The following is a 17,858-nucleotide window of genomic DNA, read 5'->3' as shown; positions in this document are numbered from 1 at the left end:
TTTTGCAGGAAGAAAATAAGAAACTGGTATGTCACCAGGCAGCGGTTACCCTTATGTGGGTGGGACCAAGATAATGTCTTGTGGAAACAAGTGACTTTATCTATAAAAAGCTAATTTATTCAGCCACCTATATGGAGCCTCACACTTTGAATTCCAGCACTTGAGAGTCAGAGGTAGGCAGATTCCTGTGCATTCCAGGCAGCCTGGTCTTTATATCAGGAAGTCGGGGCTACATAGTGAAACATTCTCAAGGAAAAAGTTAACTAATTTAAGAAAAATGTGATGGGGATGGAGGAGGGATAACTGGGCACAGCAGCACATGCCTAAAGGCCTTCTCAGGATGTTACAGGATGTTAAAGGAAGAATCCTTTGAGACCAAAAGACTAAGACTAACCTGAGCATCATAGTGAGTCCACTGTCCCCAAAATAAACAATGGTAGTCAGCTTCCTTTGGTTCATCCCCAGCTTTTTATTACTTATCCTGCCACAAAGAGAAATCACCTTAATGTTCAGTCTTTCTGTGAACTGTGGCGAATGGTATGACAGCCAAAAGCAACTAGATGACAAGGGGAGGGAGACAATACCACTGCCATTTTCTGTCCCATGTCCGGAGAAAAGGTAGAGCTCTGCTCAGCTCCCTCCCCCTCCCGTAGTTTGAAAGGAAGTATTTTCTAAGGTTCTGGGTTTTTCAAAAGCTGAAGTAAATTCTTGCTGAGCCTACAGCAGCTATGAAGTGTTCTAAACAGCTTAGTCCAAAATTCTTAGTAGGCATGTGTTTCTTCAATGGATACAGAGTAAAAAACACCTGCAACTATAAACGCCTTTCCAAATGTAAGTCTGTATATTTTAACAGCACTTCCTTCAAATCCAAGTGGTTGCATCATTCTGTAAACTGTGATGACTAGCACTTCACTACATTAAAACAAAGTGGGGGGAGGAAGTAAACACGTCTCTATTTTCAAGTAGAGGGCACATAAAACACTAACACGGTCACTAGGCAGGTGGGAATTGTGTATGTCTGCTCTAGCTACTATCCAGACCTCTAACCTGCCAGAATCATTGTAAGAAGCTGAGTTAGAAATTCTAAAAAAACAAAAAACAAAACCCTGGTGATGGTGCAGACCTTTAATCCTAGCACTTGCAAGTAGGGGTAGGCGGATCTCTGTGAGTTTGAGGCCATCCTGATCTACAAGAGCTAGTTCCAGAACAGCCTCCAAAGCTACAGAGAAGCTCTTGTCTTGAAAAACAGAGAGAGAGAGAGAGAGAGAGAGAGAGAGAGAGAGAGAGAGAGAGAGAGAGAGAAATTCTCATTCAGTGGACTGGAAAGCTGAAACTTCAGGAACTCAGCAGGGATACCACCAGTTAATGACCAAAAAAAGAAAATGAAAAAAGAGGAAGCATTCTCCCAAGGGCCACTCTAACACTCTTTGCATAATCAGGCTTCATCAGCATGTTAAACCAAGACCTCTTCCCCACATTCCTTCCTATCACCAACACAGGACTGTGAGGTCCAGCAAAATGAGGCTGGGGTATCTTTCTCTCCACCCGATTCCTACCTAAGTATGGTAATTCTGTTCTAAAATGGAATCATCCTGAGAGTGGGATATTAATGAAATGGTGTAATGGATGACTTCTGATATTGCTCACTGCATTGTCTAGAATGTCAGGAACTTGTTTCCCTAAGAACACCCAAGAAGCATCAATGACAAGGACACCACTTTTATTAATAGCTCAATTTTAAACAGAAATCTGTGGAGGTTATTTACCAACAGGAAACACCTGCTGTGGGCTGCCCACTTGTAGAACAGCAAACTTAGAGGAAGTCTATTAGGTGACTATTTGCACAACTATTTTTCTTCCCAAGTCTCCTGACTCAAGTGTGCACTGTTGGAGGAAGGACATTCAGGTTTTGATAAAATGTAAATATTTTAGACAACAAACATGATGGTCTCCCCTTAGTCGCACATTTTCAAAGTAAAGCACTTGGCCAACAGGATGTTACAGATTGGTACCTTCTGTATCTCATTTAAGCTTCCACCCTCTAGACTTTCTGAGAGGCTGTAATTACCAAATCAACCTGATTCAATTGTAGATGCCAAAGGAAATCACTTTCTCAGTCAAAAATAAAGCACACTAAAACAGCCATCGTCTAAAGCACCCAATTTACATATCAGAGTCAAAAAGACTAATTTTAGAAGTCTGTTATTTTAGCCACATACCATCATTACAGCACTCAAGATTTAAGGAAGGAGGGTGGTGAGTTTGAGTCTAGCCTGGTTTACAAAGCAAAACCTTGTCTCAAAACAAAACATTTTAAAATAATAAACTCTCCATTTCTAAACCAAGCTAAATGTGTACTTTGAATGTCTTCCCCAGTTCCATCCAGACTCACATTCGTTGTTACATCAATTTCACAAAATAGTAAAATGTTGTGGTAGATATGCCAAATCATGCACCCAATTAGTAATACAGTAATGGCAGCCTAACTTCCTAAAACCATTTCTACAATGACTCTCATTTTAAAGAAAAAAAATCAGTATTATTTTACAGTTCAGATAGCATGTTAGCAACATGGGCCAAATATCTTACTCTAAAAATAGGGTTTATAGAAAAATCAACATTTTTACTTTTTCATGTGTACGTATGGCCTGTATGCCTAATATGTATATTGGGTGGGAGTATATGTACACTTGGAGCCCAGAGTGTTCTACCTTCTATATTGAGGCAGTGTCTCTCAGACAGACCTAGATCTCACTTTGCCGCTAGTCTAGCGGAACACATGGACACTCTTCTCCTCTCCAGTCCTAGGATTACAGTTAGGCTACCTAACACAAAGGCCTAACATCTACTGCTAGGGATTCCAGTTCCAGTTCAGGAGGCAAGTGCTTCATCCATTAAGCCATCCCATAAGAATGAAAATATTTGCATTCTGTAGATGTGTCTTGGAATTTCATTTTTTAATTAGGTCTTCAATTTTTATTTATTTTTATTTTTTTTGTAAAGCTGGGATGTAGCTCTGTGGTTGAGGGCTTTCCTAGAATACGCAAGAGCCTAGGTTCAATTCCTGGCAATTTAAGTTTTTTTAGATAAACTGAATAATAAAATTCTTCACTAGCCTACCACCGAAAAGTCCTAAATTTGTGGGTAGAAGAGAAAGGGTATTGGCTTGGTGGTATCAGAGTGCCTACCTAGCACTGATGAGGCTCGATCCTCAGTGCTCACCCACAAAGTGCCACTACTGTTTATTACTAATAGAATCCTCTTGCAACAAGGGAGGGGATCATAGTACCAATTACATAGATACTGTAAAATTTTATTCCTAGTTCATCCCACGAACCGGATCCTTTGACAACTGAGACGACAGCTTCTTCTTGAGCCCTTCTCAAGTAATTCTCTTTCCACTCCATTCCCGAGAGCTGCACCTTCATCAGGATGCACATTTTAAGGTAAAACTGTCAATGCAACCCTCAAAATGCAAGTTTATTGAATAAAGCTGAGAAGAGCAGTCAATAGATGAAAAATGCATCCACGCCTAAATAAAAAAAATTTACGTATTTACAAAGTTCAGTAACTGTTAGGTTTTCACATGCAGAGGTTATGCACAGGAAAATGTTGGTAGTAGCTTTTAGATGTCCTGAAATGCTGGAAAGCAATGAAAAGACACACAAACATTTTAAGGTTTAGCTATAGGTCAATTAACAAAAACCTATGCAGTACCACTTAGTTACACATTCTGATTCCAATCCCTCCACTTAGGCACAAGCAAGTCGCCACATTCTTTGAAATGGTTCACAGTGACCATTGTTGGGCTACATGAGCAAGTTTAAATATCCCTTCCTTCAAACCACCCATCCCATCCTCTGGGAAGAGTGCAACATGCTTCCATGAATAAAACGAGAACTGTAAAGCCCAGATTCTACTCAATAAAAACATGAATGAAGAAAACAAGTAGTGTCTGTGCAACACAGTGCAGTTATTTGTACAGAATATTTTTAAGGCCGTGGCAGTCTATAAATTAAACGGTATTCATTAAAGACTTACTGTTGACTACACTTGGAGTGCTCAACATATCTGAGTATGTACTGCCGACATAGTGCTGCTTAACAGAAGAGACAAGTCACACACAGTGTGAGGCAACACAGAAGCAGGTGTAACCACAGGGTTTTATCACTACATCAGCATGAGTAACAACTTACAAATGAACCAATATTAATATGTCCCTTTATGTAAGTGGAGATCGCTAAGCTACAAAATATGTTCAATGTAAGTTTTTGTACAGTTCTGTATCATAGAAGCAAACAATAAACAGCATTGGTTCCTCGGTTCTCTGCGTGGCCAGTCATTAAACAACCTGTAGACATTGTGCATGATTTGATTAAGCAAGCAGGTCTAGAGTTGTCACAATCAAGAAGTCTAGTGGCACCAGTGAAAAGAGTGCCAAGCCTCACATTGGTAAAAAAAAAAAAAAAATAAGAATTTGTTTCTAAGTATCCTTTGTGCTGAAAGTCAACTTCATGACTAGATATAAAGAGTCAGGAGTTATGGGTGTCATGCAGTAGCACAGGGTGGATGTCTGGAGACAAAGAACAGACATGTGTTCACACAAAGTCAGACACGCTTAACGGGTTTATTACACGAGCTGGAATGCCCTAAATTCATGAAAGCTTTTGAAAAACTCTTCAATTCCCGTCCCTTTTAAAAAAGTGTGTTAAAAGGGGGAAGAAAACTAATGATCTGGATAGATACAAAAGAGCATGTTGTAACTCTTCCCAGCTCCCCAAATGGATCTGGTGACAAAGGAGTCCCAGAAAGCAGAATGTTTAAAATTTACCAGGTATGAAGTCTCCAGTGTAAGGAACCCACTGTGCTGACCTGGTACCTCTGCTAACTCTTGGCAGACCAATTACTCCTACAGTGTAACTCTACATTTCACATGCATGTGTGGGATGAGATAAACATGTTTATATCCCACATGAGTCAGGCTTGAAGTATTTTCTAAATACTGTGTGTGGCACTAGGAATTCCATGCTGCATCAAGTCAGTACCAGTATAAGATACTGGACTCTGTAATGAAATAGGTAGACATTTACTGAAAACCAATACAAAAATCTGGCCCAGAAAGACCAGAAGGGTAATATGCAATTTTCTTAACTTTAAAATGGTCAAAATGTAGGTGTTTTTTAAAAAAGAAAGGAAAGAGAGCCTCTCCACATTAGACAAGTGTGTGAGGCCTTTTAGTGTGTGCTGACTTTATCATGACAACTCCAGCCGATTTGTTATGAAGAATAGGAATAGACATCTTCAGCAGTGCACATGAGAAAGAAACTCTGAGAAAGGCAATTTCTTGGGTTTAGGAAGGACCATGTTCTGGGAAGTACTTCAGAGGAACGGACAGTAGTTCTAGGATTATAGCCAAGAAGGACTGGAAGACGTCAGAGGATGTCTCAGCTTCTTCGGGATTTTGAGTGTTGAATAAGCCACTGAAGTGTGATATCTAAAGGCAGGGAAAGTGAGAGTTAAGAAATCAGCATTACAAAACTAAACACATAGACAATACTTAAAATGTCCAAGGTGCTAGATCTCTTCTGCATCTGAACTCCATCACCAGGGCTTCAAGAGGGCAATGTGAGAAACGATCAGATACTGAACATGAACTTGGTACCAATCAGGATCTAAACAAAACTGCCAAGGCAAAGATATGTATGAAAGGCTCTCTGACCTCAAGATACTTCTAACTATAATATTAAGATAAAATTACCTATGCTTTGATGTCATGCAAAGACTGGCAGACTCAGAATGTATGCCCTGCTGCAGAACATGGGGGGCTGCTAAGATGTGGCTCAGGCACATGGAAAATAGGGTTCCCACAAACTCTGACACCTAGGCCACTGCTTTATAACCTGGTCCTTGTTGCATCTGGAGCTGACTAATCATTTCATGAGGTTAACCTTTCCCGTGCCTCAGAGAATGGTTTAGAGCATCCATGGCCTTAACAACTATGTGCCAGCCCCACCATGACAACCAAAATGTCTCTAGGGAGTTTTATTCAGCCATAAAGGACAAAATTAAGGCATCTCTGCATTCTCTGTCTCTCTCTCTTTCTCTCTCTCTCTCTCTGACACACACACACACACACACACACACACACACACAAAAATAAAAACCATAAAAGCAAAGATAAGGGAACTATCTGGGGATGAGTAAGCCCAGCAGGAATAGGGAAGGGATCAAAAGAGAGGAAGGAATGTGAGCAAAGTATGACTTTCGTGCATGCAACTATCATAATGAAACCCATTGCTTCTGTACTAAAAATTAATTTTAAAACAATGTCTAAGGGAGTGCAAGTATTTGAGTTGTGTTCAGTAAATAAAGTGGTGCTAACAAGTTAGGACTTCATTCTCAAGTCAACAGGAAATTACTGGAAATTTTGAAATGGGGAAGCTATATTAGCTTATTTTAGCAAGCCAACAAGTACAACAGAATAATTTGGAGGGCTGCAATATGCAGACTGACTCCGTTCAACTGACAGGACAGGACAGAATGGAAACCTGAAGCAAACACAGTATATAGAGAAGCAGAAAGATGCACAACTGGCAGGATCTCATGTGTGACTGCAGGGAGTAGGGAAAAAACAATCTCTGGCCTGGCTAGCCTCAAATTCAGAGACCTCTGCCTCTGCCTCCTAAGCACCAGGATTAAAGACATGCACCACCATGGCTAGACACAACTGGTTTACTTCCCAAGTGATTCACATCCAGAGGATCTGACAGCAGGCATTTCAGTTCTAAAAATCTGAAGAAGAGAAGCAACTAACATGGAATCAACAATACAGTCAAAGCTACAGCCGTTCAGGAGAGCCAGAAAAAGTTCAGAGTGAGAAGGCAGCTAAGTCAGAGCAATAAACTGCCATCCTGAGTTCTTTAAAATGTACTAATGATCTGAAAGCTATGTGAGAATCCATTCTATGTAGCACTCTTATTCTCCAAGCTGAAAGATAATTGTAAATTCAGTCTTCCATTTTCCCACGAAAATACATTAGAGAAGCTGTAGACCACACATACCAAGTACAGACTAGGGCCAGGAGCCGAACAAAAGTGACTATTCACAATTGGGAAAACAATGATTTAATAACTGCTAACACAAGTCTTCTACAACATTTATCACACCAGTGATGTGGGATGTCCTTCTGTATATGTGTTGCTTTATTGATTTATGAATCAAGTTGTTTTGGCCAATGGCTTAGCAGAGCAAAGCCAGGTGGGAAATTCGAACAGAGATATAGATAGAGTAGGCGGAGTCAGGGAGATACCATGTAGCTGCCCAAGAAGCAAGAGGTAGCAAACCACAAGCATCATGGAAAAAAATAATATAAATATAAAATAATAGAAATGGGTCACATTAAGATATAAGAGCTAGCTTGAAATACACTTGAGTTGTTGGCCAAACAGTGTTATAATTAATATAGTTTCTGTGTGATCTTTCAAGTCTGAGTAGTCGGGAAACAAGCAAACAGTCTCCGTATACACAACAGTGTGAAATCAGAGGAGGAAAGTAAGCTTTAAGTAAAATGACTACATTTTCATATTTAAGAAACTGAAAGAAAAGAAAAACCTTTCTGTATTCCACAACCAATGGACAGAGGCTAAGATCCCAAAGACAAGTGAGTCCATAGACTCAACAAAAATGCAGAAGGCAGAGAAGGTTCTCTGGAGTCAGTGTCACAGGAGTAAACACTCTCCTCATGTGGTTCCAGGACACCTTCCTGAGATCAAAACACTTCCTGTGCCACATGAAGGGGACAGTAAAACACAGGAAACCATGTGCACTCAAATACTTTTTGAAGCAATTCATTGATTAATGCTCAGTTTGAGTCTAGTGAAAGGGCAGTGGTTTCCTTAGCCTCAGTAACACTACACACAAAGCCCTGAAATGACTATTAGTGTACCCCAGTGAGCCATGATCAACCTCAAACGCCAATCGATTCTCACCACCACTGCAGAATCCCTTTTTGCCTTGAATTAATGAATACAAGACTGACTTTCTCTTATCTCTCCATCCCCACCCCTCTTTTTGAGACAGGATCCTGCTACCAAGTCATAGCTACCCTAGCAGTCACCATATAGCCCAGGGAGACCACAAACTCACAGCAATCCTCCTGCCTTAGCTTCCCAAGAGCCAGGACAACAGGTATCCACCATCATGCCCAGTTAGTTTTGTTGCTGCTGTTGTTCCTTTAGAAAATTATCTGGCTAGTTCTTGAGAGTAATAAAAGATTATTTTTTCCTCCTAAAGTTTCCCATTTCTACTGAAATTCTTCTGAAGAGTATTTAAAGAAGTAATGGGTTTAAAGAACCACACAACACCCTAAAGACTACAGTGAAGAGCAGCCCTGCTTCTACTGACATTCTATGCTAATTCTTGCTGTAGGGACTAAGAGATGCTTAGAAACATCTGTGTCTCTACCCTCTTCCAGTTATGAAAACCAAAAGAAAATGTCTCCATATATTGCCACATGTCTCCTAGGGTAATAAGCCCTCAGTTAAAAATGTGAAGTATAGCTGAGCAATGGTGGGACACGCCTCTAATCCCAGCACTCAGAAGGCAGAGGCAGGTGGATTTCTGTGAGATCAAGACCAGCCTGGTCTACAAGAGCTAATTCCAGGACAGGCTCCAAAGCTACAGAGAAGAAAGTATATTGCCTTTAAAAAAGTATACTGAAAAAAAAAAAAAGTCACCTAGTGAGTCCCCACAACACAAAGTCTTTTTCCATAGTACTCTTTTATTCCAAAGCCCAGCAGCCATTTCTTACCTATATTATCCTTTTCTTTGCAAGAAATTGAATAGCAGCAAATTTCTCTATCCTGAATAGCAGACAGATTCCTGTAAGAAACAGAATTGGTGAAAAGGGTGGCAGCTGTAATACTTATCACTCTTTACTCAGTTTCACTTACTCTCATTACTATGAAAAGAATATTTTCCCGCTAACAAAAGTTTAGAGATTTACTTCTCTGATTGATCCAGCTTAACCATCTAAGAACAAGGTATAATCATTACTGAATAAACAGAGGACAGTCTATAATTTACCAACAAGCTTCTCAACATTACTCTTCTTACAACTTACATTTTTTCAATTAGCTGTTTCTCATCCAAGGCATTTGGGAGATCTCTCTTGTTTCCAAGTACTAGTACCTTTAAAAGAAAAGATATTATGGGTGTACAAAAAGACCAGAGGCACGATGTAGTATCTAAATATTCCAAAACTACTTTCATGTTAACATGCACCTTAATTATGAAGCACACTTGAGAAATATAAATAAAAACACATCTATGAGTTTATCCTGGTATTACATAACTTCCCTACCATAAAGACAGCCTCAATTCAGTCTGTGGCCAGCTTGCATTTAAAATGTTCTAAGATACTCTAGGAGCTGAATGATGGCTCAGCGAGGAAAGGTTGATGACTGGAGTTCAATCCCTAGGACTCACTCACATGGCAGTTGTAGTCCTCTGACCTCCAAACACAAGTCATGGCACATACGCATGTCCAATGGCTTACTTCTCAGCACTAAATCATTCTAAGGCTATGATGTACATTCTGAAACTTCCTAGAAAGTCATAACCAAAATCTAAATATCTTCACAGCTGCAGGTGAGGCTGAGTTTGGTGGGATCTCTAAGTTTAAGGCTGGTCTCATCTATATATTTAGTTCTACTCAGAGCTACAAAAAAAAAAAAAAAACACTTCACAACTAAGGGTTTATCTGTGTCATTCAAATGCAAAAAGGGACACAGCTGATCCCCCCTCCCCCGGGTTTTCAGGAGGTAGAGTTAATGGCTTCTAGAGGAGGAAGTCAGTTCTCCTTAAAAGTGTGGCCTCTCTGACCATACTCCAATGGATGGCCCCCACACCCATGAGAATACACCAACATAAACTAGACTTAGTGGACCATAAAAAAATCTTTTTTAAAGGGGGTACAAAGCTGGGTGAGAATAGACTGGGAAGGAGTGAATGGGAAAAGAATAAAATACATTGTGGCTGTGGAATATTATTTGAAGATGTGTTATATTTGATTATGCTGTGAAACATTTGTGTAATGGTGCAAAGGTGTATTGCCTTCTTTTATGTTACATTTGTTTAACTCTGTGAAACTGTGTTACTTTGCCTGTCTAAAACACCTAACTGGTCTAATAAAGAGCTGACCCACCACCAAAAGAAAGGCAGGAGAAAGGATAAGGCAGGGCTGGCGGGCAAGGAGAATAAAGAGGAGAAATCTGGGAAGAGGTCTAGGCACAAAAAAGGAAGAGGAGGACATCAGAGGCCAGCCATGTAGCTACATAGCAAGTCACAGAGTAAGAAGTAAAGAAAGGTATACAGAAAAAAAAAAAAAAAAGCCCAGAGGCAAAAGGTAGATGGGATAATTTAAGAAAAGCCAGCTATAAGCAAGCCAAGTTAAGGCTGCCTGGCTTAAGAAAGAGTAAAATGCCTTGTATTTATTGGGAGTTGGGTGGCGGGCCCCCAAAAGAGCACAAAAGTAAAAAACGATACACTGTATGAGGGCCAGGTATGATAGCCCATGCTTTTAATACCAGCACTCTGAAGGCAGAGACAGACAGATCACTCGCTCTGAGAATATACATAGTGAGATCTTTTATAAAAAGATAGACACACACACACAATGAAATTCTATCTCAAAAGATAGAAAAATATAGCAAACAAACAAAAAAAATAGTAGCTGTGACAGAGAGCACTTCCCTTCCTTTAAAACATGTGAAAGACTATCCACAAGACTATCTTGTAAGTGTGGCCTCTAATGTCCCAGCTACAGCTCAGCATGTCACTCAACCCAGTCATTCCCAAGGCTCTGTCACTCCCAAGGCTCTGTTTTCTGGAGATGGCTTCCTATTGCCAAAGGGTCTGTGCCTGAACTCTTCCCTACTACCATCCCATCCTTCACATTCCCACACATCCTTCAGACCTCCATTCATACTTCACGAACTCAGAGATCTTTCTTCCTTCACCTTGAACTGCATAAATCTTTGCAATTCTTAAGGACTTCTGCACCTGTCTTAACATTGTTTACCAGAGCTGTGCTACTAAATGTTTTTTTCCCATATGTATCTTCCCCCCCAGAATGCAATATTCCTACCCAACTTCTGTCCATCACTATATCCCCAGCACTGAGCACCGCTCTCACTACATACTTTGGTGGCTATCTGGTTAAAGCATCTATAGACAGTCCAATATCCAGGATCCAGCAGTCACAGGGCAAAGGTGACTAGAGTTTGTAAGAACATACTCCAGAACCAGGACTACACTCCAATACACCAGATCTTTAAATCAACAGAGGACATTTCCAGGTGGCCTGGAGCTCACAACAATCCTCCCACCTCAGGCTTGCAAGCACAGAACTATAGGCACAAGGAACCACAACCAGGTGAGACAGATGAGTCTTCAAAAGTTATTTCAAATAATTCATTCAATGAGAAAATATCATAAGTAGCAGAGAAAGATGAGGAAGATAAATTCAATTTCTCAATTTCATAACGTTGTAGCTAAGTACTCTTACCATTGAAAAAAGAATGGCATTTTACTAATTTCAAATAAAATTAACAGTCCTCTAGACCGACAGGCTCCATACCCAACCAACTGCACATCAAAAACACATGGGAAGCCAGGCAAGAGACTAAGAATTTTAATTCTCGTGCTTGGAAACTAAGGCAAAAAAAAAAAAAAATGTCCAGTGAGAGGCCAGCCTGGTCTATACAGTGCGATCTATCTCAAAAAGCAAATATAAAACTAAGCAAAAATATGGGAAGGGGGACCTGTAACTTCACTGAGAATGTACAGACTTCCTTTTGCCATCATTCCCTAAAGAGGACAGTCAGCAACTATTAAAAAAAAAACTGTTGTATTAAGTATCATTAGTAATCTAAATATAATTCAAAGTACATAGAAGAATGTATGTTGTTTGCATGTAAACACTATGCCACTTTCCACAAAGGACGTGAAAAGCCAGGTATGGTGGCAGACTCTTATTATCCCAACACTTGGGAGGCTGAAGCAACAGGATCACAAATCCCAGGTTATAAAGCTTAATCTCAAAATAAAAGGAAGGGGGGGGAGGAAAAGAAAAAATAGCATAAATTTTCAGATCTCCATACTTGTGGGAAGCAGGGAATCCTAAAACCAATCTCTAGGAATACCGAGATTGGTTCAATGTTAAATATATAATTGCAAATATAAAATATCAGACTCCTCAAACTTACCGGAATTCCTTGTAGCTGTGGTTTATCTAGAAGATTATGGAGTTCATTTCGAGAGGCTTCTATCTTATCACGATCTGCGGCATCTATCATGTAACTTAAAAACAAAGCCATCTCAACATGCCATCTATGAATCTCAATGAACTACTTATAGATTTTCAATTTTCTTAATATTTACAATACTGAAACTTCTAATAAAAAGAAATTAAGTCCTACATTTAACATAAATAACTACATTATTCAGAGACTAATCAGACAAAAAATAAAAATCCCATGTCAACTTACACAATAGCATTGACTCCTCTGCAATACCGTTCCCACATGCTCCGGAACCGAGGTTGTCCTCCTATGTCCCAGATCTTTAATCAAAACAAGGCAATTCTTAATAAGCACATTTGATGAAGGTACGACCGGAAATGGAGAACAGTCACAAAGACATATCAAATGTCACAGAAGCAAAGTACTCCCAAAACCTGGAACCCAAAACTCAATCCGTGATATCTGGCAGCCCCCTTCTCAACTTGGAATTCTAAAAATGTAAACTCTAGATCTAAATTCCGCTTGAGCAATGACTTGGTCAAATATAACAATGTAATAGTAACTATTACTCAATATATTTCTAATCATGGATATATATAACTTTAAGATAACAACTTTAACATCTACAAAAGCATGCAACATCCAGACTGGGATGCCAAGACAAAAAAACAGCTCAGGATCTCCAAAACTTGAAGTGTGCCTTTTTAAATTATTCTGTAAGCAACAGACTCAACAACACTCCTTCACTTGAAGTTCTCCATAATAATTTCACTGTTTTGCCTGCTCTATTCAGCACTGTACGACATATGACTCCCCTAAGCTCTGGCTTTCTTTAAAGTAGTTTCCAACTTAAGCACTGACACTGGTAAAATGCATAGAAACACACAGTCAACAAAATGAGGAGTGTTATCAGAAAAGCCAAAGAGCAGATCTGTCAACAACTGGGTAATGTTCACATGGCTCAGGGCTAGGGGCCTAAACTTGCAGGAATTGCAGAATGACAAGAAAAATAAATCCCCCAACATTCCTGCAGTCCAGGAGCTAATAAGAAATTATGCTACTTTAATCCCAGCACTCGGGAGGCAGAGGCAGGCGGATCTCTGTGAGTTCGAGGCCATCCTGGTCTACAAGAGCTAGTTCCAGGACAGGCACCAAAGCTACAGAGAAACCCTGTCTCGAAAAACCAAAAAAAAAAAAAAAGAAAGAAATTATGCTAAAAATTAGTTAAACTTTTCCTATTTTATTTTAAACTTTAGACTTAATAATGAAGAAAAAGACTGACTACGATATTTGCTACCACTAAGTACCACCTTTCAATATACAACACTGCTCAGACTAAAGATAGGACTATTATTTTCTGGAATTCTCAAGATATCAAATGTTACTTCTACTAACCCACATGGTAAGTTGACTTTTCTGGACACTTAACTACATTTCAACTCTTAAACACTTTAATCTATCAGAAAACATAAATAACTGATTTACAGTCTTTGCAACAATCTAACCATTACTTAGGAATTATAAACAGTAGGTAAAACCAGAAGAAAATTCTTCAATTAAATCAAGTATAAAGAGTAATGCATGTATGCATGCATCCATAAATATACACATGCATAGACTATGAGAAGAAACGTACCTTTATTGTGACGTTACCTTTAGTTACTTTCCTCATGTTGAAGCCCACTGTGGGTATCATATCTTCACTGAATTGACCTGACTAAACAAAACAAAATATTTCATGTTAGACTGATCAATAATAAAGAACCATAACATCATACAATCTTGAAGTATCAATATTGCATTTGTACCTATTTTTCCTTTAAAAAAAATTCATCTATTTATTTTATAAGCCAGCTGTATCCTCCTCCTACCAACCCCCCTAATCTCCTCTTTCATCTCCATTCAGGAAAGGGCACAGCTCCTATGAGTATTAAGAAGAGCTATTAAGTATCAGCCTCAATTCACTCTCAGGGTTCAGAGAGAATGCTACAGCAAATGAGGGTCTTGGGATCTGAGTGCAAAAAATTAATCTCTCACTCATTACTTTTTCATGCCAGTTTCTTATTGTTCTGCCTCTATGCTAATTCTCCTGTCCTACATCTAACCTTTCCTAGCTTCTTCTTCTAACTACTACTTCTATTCTATAAACTTTTCTCCTTTAGGAGCCTTGAAGCGATAAGGAAATTACAAGAGTGAAAATCACAGTCCTAGGGTAAGCAATTAAGGAGCTGAACCATTGCCACAACAACATAAGGACCCAAGGCCATAGAAGCAATACCACAAGCGTACAGGGGTGGGGTAGGGGGAAAGCATAGTACCCAATGACAATTTTTAGACACAGGTCTATTGTTAGTAGACTGGCAAGCAAAGAACTGACATGTTTTTCTTAGTAACCGTGGTTGGACATCTGCAGCTCTGACCTTGTACATAGCTGTAAGGTTTCAAACTTATGATCTATTTACATAAAGCCTTTAGTCTGGTTTGAACTTGCTCTGAGGTAAAAGTGAGCCAATTGTGTGCAGTTTGTCTTAGATTGAGGAGAAATTGATTTTTTTTATTAGTCTGAATAAAAAGGAACAGAACAGGTTTTTATGTGCCTACAGTCCTTGTGGGATAAATAGATCCAGTTATGAAGCATGTCCCAGTATATATCAAAACTGTGTGTGTATGTGTGTGTGTGTGTGTGTGTACACTTTATATATGTAAAAAGTCAATCTTGTTGACCACCTAGGTATATGTGTCCTGTAGATGGAATATTTTAATGAGATAAACACATAATCAGTGGAAAAACACGCAGGCTATTCTTAGGGAAGAAAAGAAGTTTTAGAGAAGAGATGAAGAGATTTATGAGAAAAATTACACAGGAGCAGACACTAACTCCATGGCCTTTCCAGGTGGGGCTCCCTATTACAGAGAATCACTCATCTGGTAGATCAGCCTACTGAACACTAGTTATCACCCGCTATATCTTGATGTAGGATGTCCTTCTGCATATGTGTGGCTTTTATTTAGCTGTTTGGGCCAATGCTTAGCAGAGTAAAGCCAGACAGCCATGGTTAATACTAAGTTGTTATTTTAGACACTTTACCAGCTATGAGCATTTCTCAGTTGAAGTGACAGATTTCTGAGGTCAACTATGTTAAACAAACAGGACTTATTTTCAAGAGACCAGTCAAACAAATAAGATTATTTCTTCTCCCAAGGCCTAACACTAGCTAATTGTGTAATGTGACCTTGTTACCCAAACATGCATTCTATAGTTTTAAGTTCTCAGCATACAGAACTCCAATTTTACAAATTAGTTGTCTATGCTGAACTCAGAAAGATTTTTTTTTCCTGTTCAGTGGTGTTTTGGTTGATCCAGGCAGAAAAAATATTAATAGTATCTGAAATCACTACTTTTAATTATATTCAACATTATTCTCAGAACTTGCACACATAATAACTGTTTACTTGAAACAGTCTCACTAAGTAGCACAGGCTGACGCTAAACTTATGCCAATACTCCTCTGTCTGCCCTCCCAAAAACTGGAATGCAATGAAATGCTACACCCAGTCCACATGAGGTATACATTAAAAGAAAATCTAATGCTAGCTGAGCCATGGTGACACAAGCCTTTAAATCCCAGCACTTGAGAGGCAGAGGTCTGTGGACCTGTTTGAGTTCAAGGCTAGCCTAGTCTACAGAGTAGACAGAGCTACACAGTGATCCCTTATCTCAAAAATGACAACAACAAAACCTAGTGCTATCAAAATGGCAGATGGCCATCAATGTGCCACATACACAAGTAACACAAAGTAAGTTTCACATCACTATTAAGAAAGTCCAAATTCAATTCAAATCAGAGGTCCTCTCTCTCTCTCTCTCTCTCTCTCTCTCTCACACACACACACACACACACAGAGAGAGAGAGAGAGAGAGAGAGAGAGAGAGAGAGAGACAGCTACCAAGAAGATAAAACATTTAAAATTCAAAAAATAAGTATTACTGGGCTTGATGGCACATAAACTGCAATCCCACCTTGACTCAGAATGCTGAGGCAGGAGGATCAAGTTTGAGGCCATAGTCTGAGTTAAACCGGGAAATCCTGTCTCAGAAGAGTATTGTCAAGAATGTAAAGAAACCGAAACCTTTGCTGTATATAATGGGGTAGGAGACTATGTTACACGGCTGCTATGAAAACCATGTGGGAACCCCCAAAAGCAAACAATAGCATTTCCACATGCTATGGTCTAGATACAGTTTTCGTCCCCATGATTCATGTTGGAAGTTTGTCCCCAAGTGGCCACAGTGGGTCCCTTACAGTGTGGGTCTAGAGAGTGTGCTGGTTATCAGGACTACAGCCTGAGAGAAGACAGTGACCATTAGTATGCCAGAGCTAGATACAGAGAGCAGCACTCCAAGTGTGGAAACCTGACCCTGAATCCTCTCTAGTTTCCTGCTTTGCAAGTGTGATCATTTCCTCTTAAAAATGTTCACCCCACTGAGATGCCAGCTGCCAGAAGGTTCTTATCAGAAGTCAAGCTGAAGGAGGTCTATGCCTGTGAGCATCTGAAAACTGTGGGTTAAACTGTCATCTTTTCTCCATAAAGTTAATTTTAAATAGCCTGAATTAAGAGTAGCTAGGGTGTGGGGATCACTTTTACTTTTCTATGCACTCAGCCCTTTTTCATTTTAGGAGCATATTGGTTTCTCCCAGCATCCATCTCCCCCCACCCTCTTTTTTTTAAAAAAAAAAAAAAACAACAATGCTTTTCTTTTTTCTGTTTGGTTTGGAGGGGGGGGAGGTTGGAGGTTTGTTTTTTGCTTTTTGGTTTTGTTGTTTTTTTTTTTTGTTTTTGTTTTTTTTTTTTTTGAGACAGAACTTCTCTACGTAACAGCCCTAACTCTGTAGGCCAGGTTGGCCTTGAACTCAAGAGATCCACCTGCCTCTGCTGGGTTTAAATGCTTAGGTGCCACCACCGCCTGCTTTCTTCCTCTCTTAATGACTAACTGTAGAATTACTTGAAGTGCACTGATGGCATAAGTAGCCTGTAATCCCAGGACTCAGGTAACTGAGGTAGGAAGATCATGAGTTTAAGACTACCTGAACTATACAGTGAAATCCTTTCTAAAAAGAAAACCAAAGTCAAACACAAAAGACCATATAGATTATGACTTTATGTTTACAAAACAGAGAGAAAAAATGAAGAAAGTAGACTACTGGTTGATGTAGGAGGGTTGCTATCTGTTGCTTTCATTGGTTAATTAATAAAGAAAACTGCTTGGCCTGATAGGTCAGAACATAGGCGGGGAAGGCAGAACAGAATGCTGGGAGGAAGAAGGCAGTGAGGCAGATGCCATGGAGCCAGCCACCAGGTCAGACATGCTGAATCTTTCTTGGTATAAAGCTAGCCACGTGGGAGCCAAGCAGGACAAAAAGCAGGCCTGCTCGCCTCATCTCTACAACTGGTTATCTGGAGCAGGGACTAGGAATAAAGTTGGCTTAAGAGATCTTCTTGAGGGCAGAAAACATTACAGATGTATGCCACAGTTGTGCAACTAAGACAATTTGT

The 17,858-nt window shown here is 39.6% G+C and overlaps 1 protein-coding gene across 1 annotated transcript in view; it reads right to left on the bottom strand.

Annotated features, from left to right (window-relative positions):
- Positions 1-3,462: 3,462 nt before the first annotated feature.
- Positions 3,463-17,858, bottom strand: part of Arl8b (ADP ribosylation factor like GTPase 8B) — a 38,612-nt gene continuing 24,216 nt past the window's right edge. The window contains exons 2-7 of the mRNA XM_041633501.1: positions 13,939-14,019; positions 12,549-12,622; positions 12,267-12,360; positions 9,122-9,189; positions 8,810-8,880; positions 3,463-5,494 (exon numbers count right to left, since the gene is read on the bottom strand). Of these exons, the coding sequence (XP_041489435.1) occupies positions 5,445-5,494; positions 8,810-8,880; positions 9,122-9,189; positions 12,267-12,360; positions 12,549-12,622; positions 13,939-14,019 (438 nt within the window). The 3' untranslated portion in view covers positions 3,463-5,444. The remainder of the gene's footprint in view (positions 5,495-8,809; positions 8,881-9,121; positions 9,190-12,266; positions 12,361-12,548; positions 12,623-13,938; positions 14,020-17,858) is intronic.

The sequence above is a fragment of the Microtus oregoni genome, unplaced genomic scaffold (assembly GCF_018167655.1).
Source record: "Microtus oregoni isolate MIOR12 unplaced genomic scaffold, Mior012 000002F_ref0000024, whole genome shotgun sequence".
Taxonomy (NCBI): domain Eukaryota; kingdom Metazoa; phylum Chordata; class Mammalia; order Rodentia; family Cricetidae; genus Microtus; species Microtus oregoni.
This window is presented reverse-complemented; position numbering and strand designations above follow the sequence as displayed.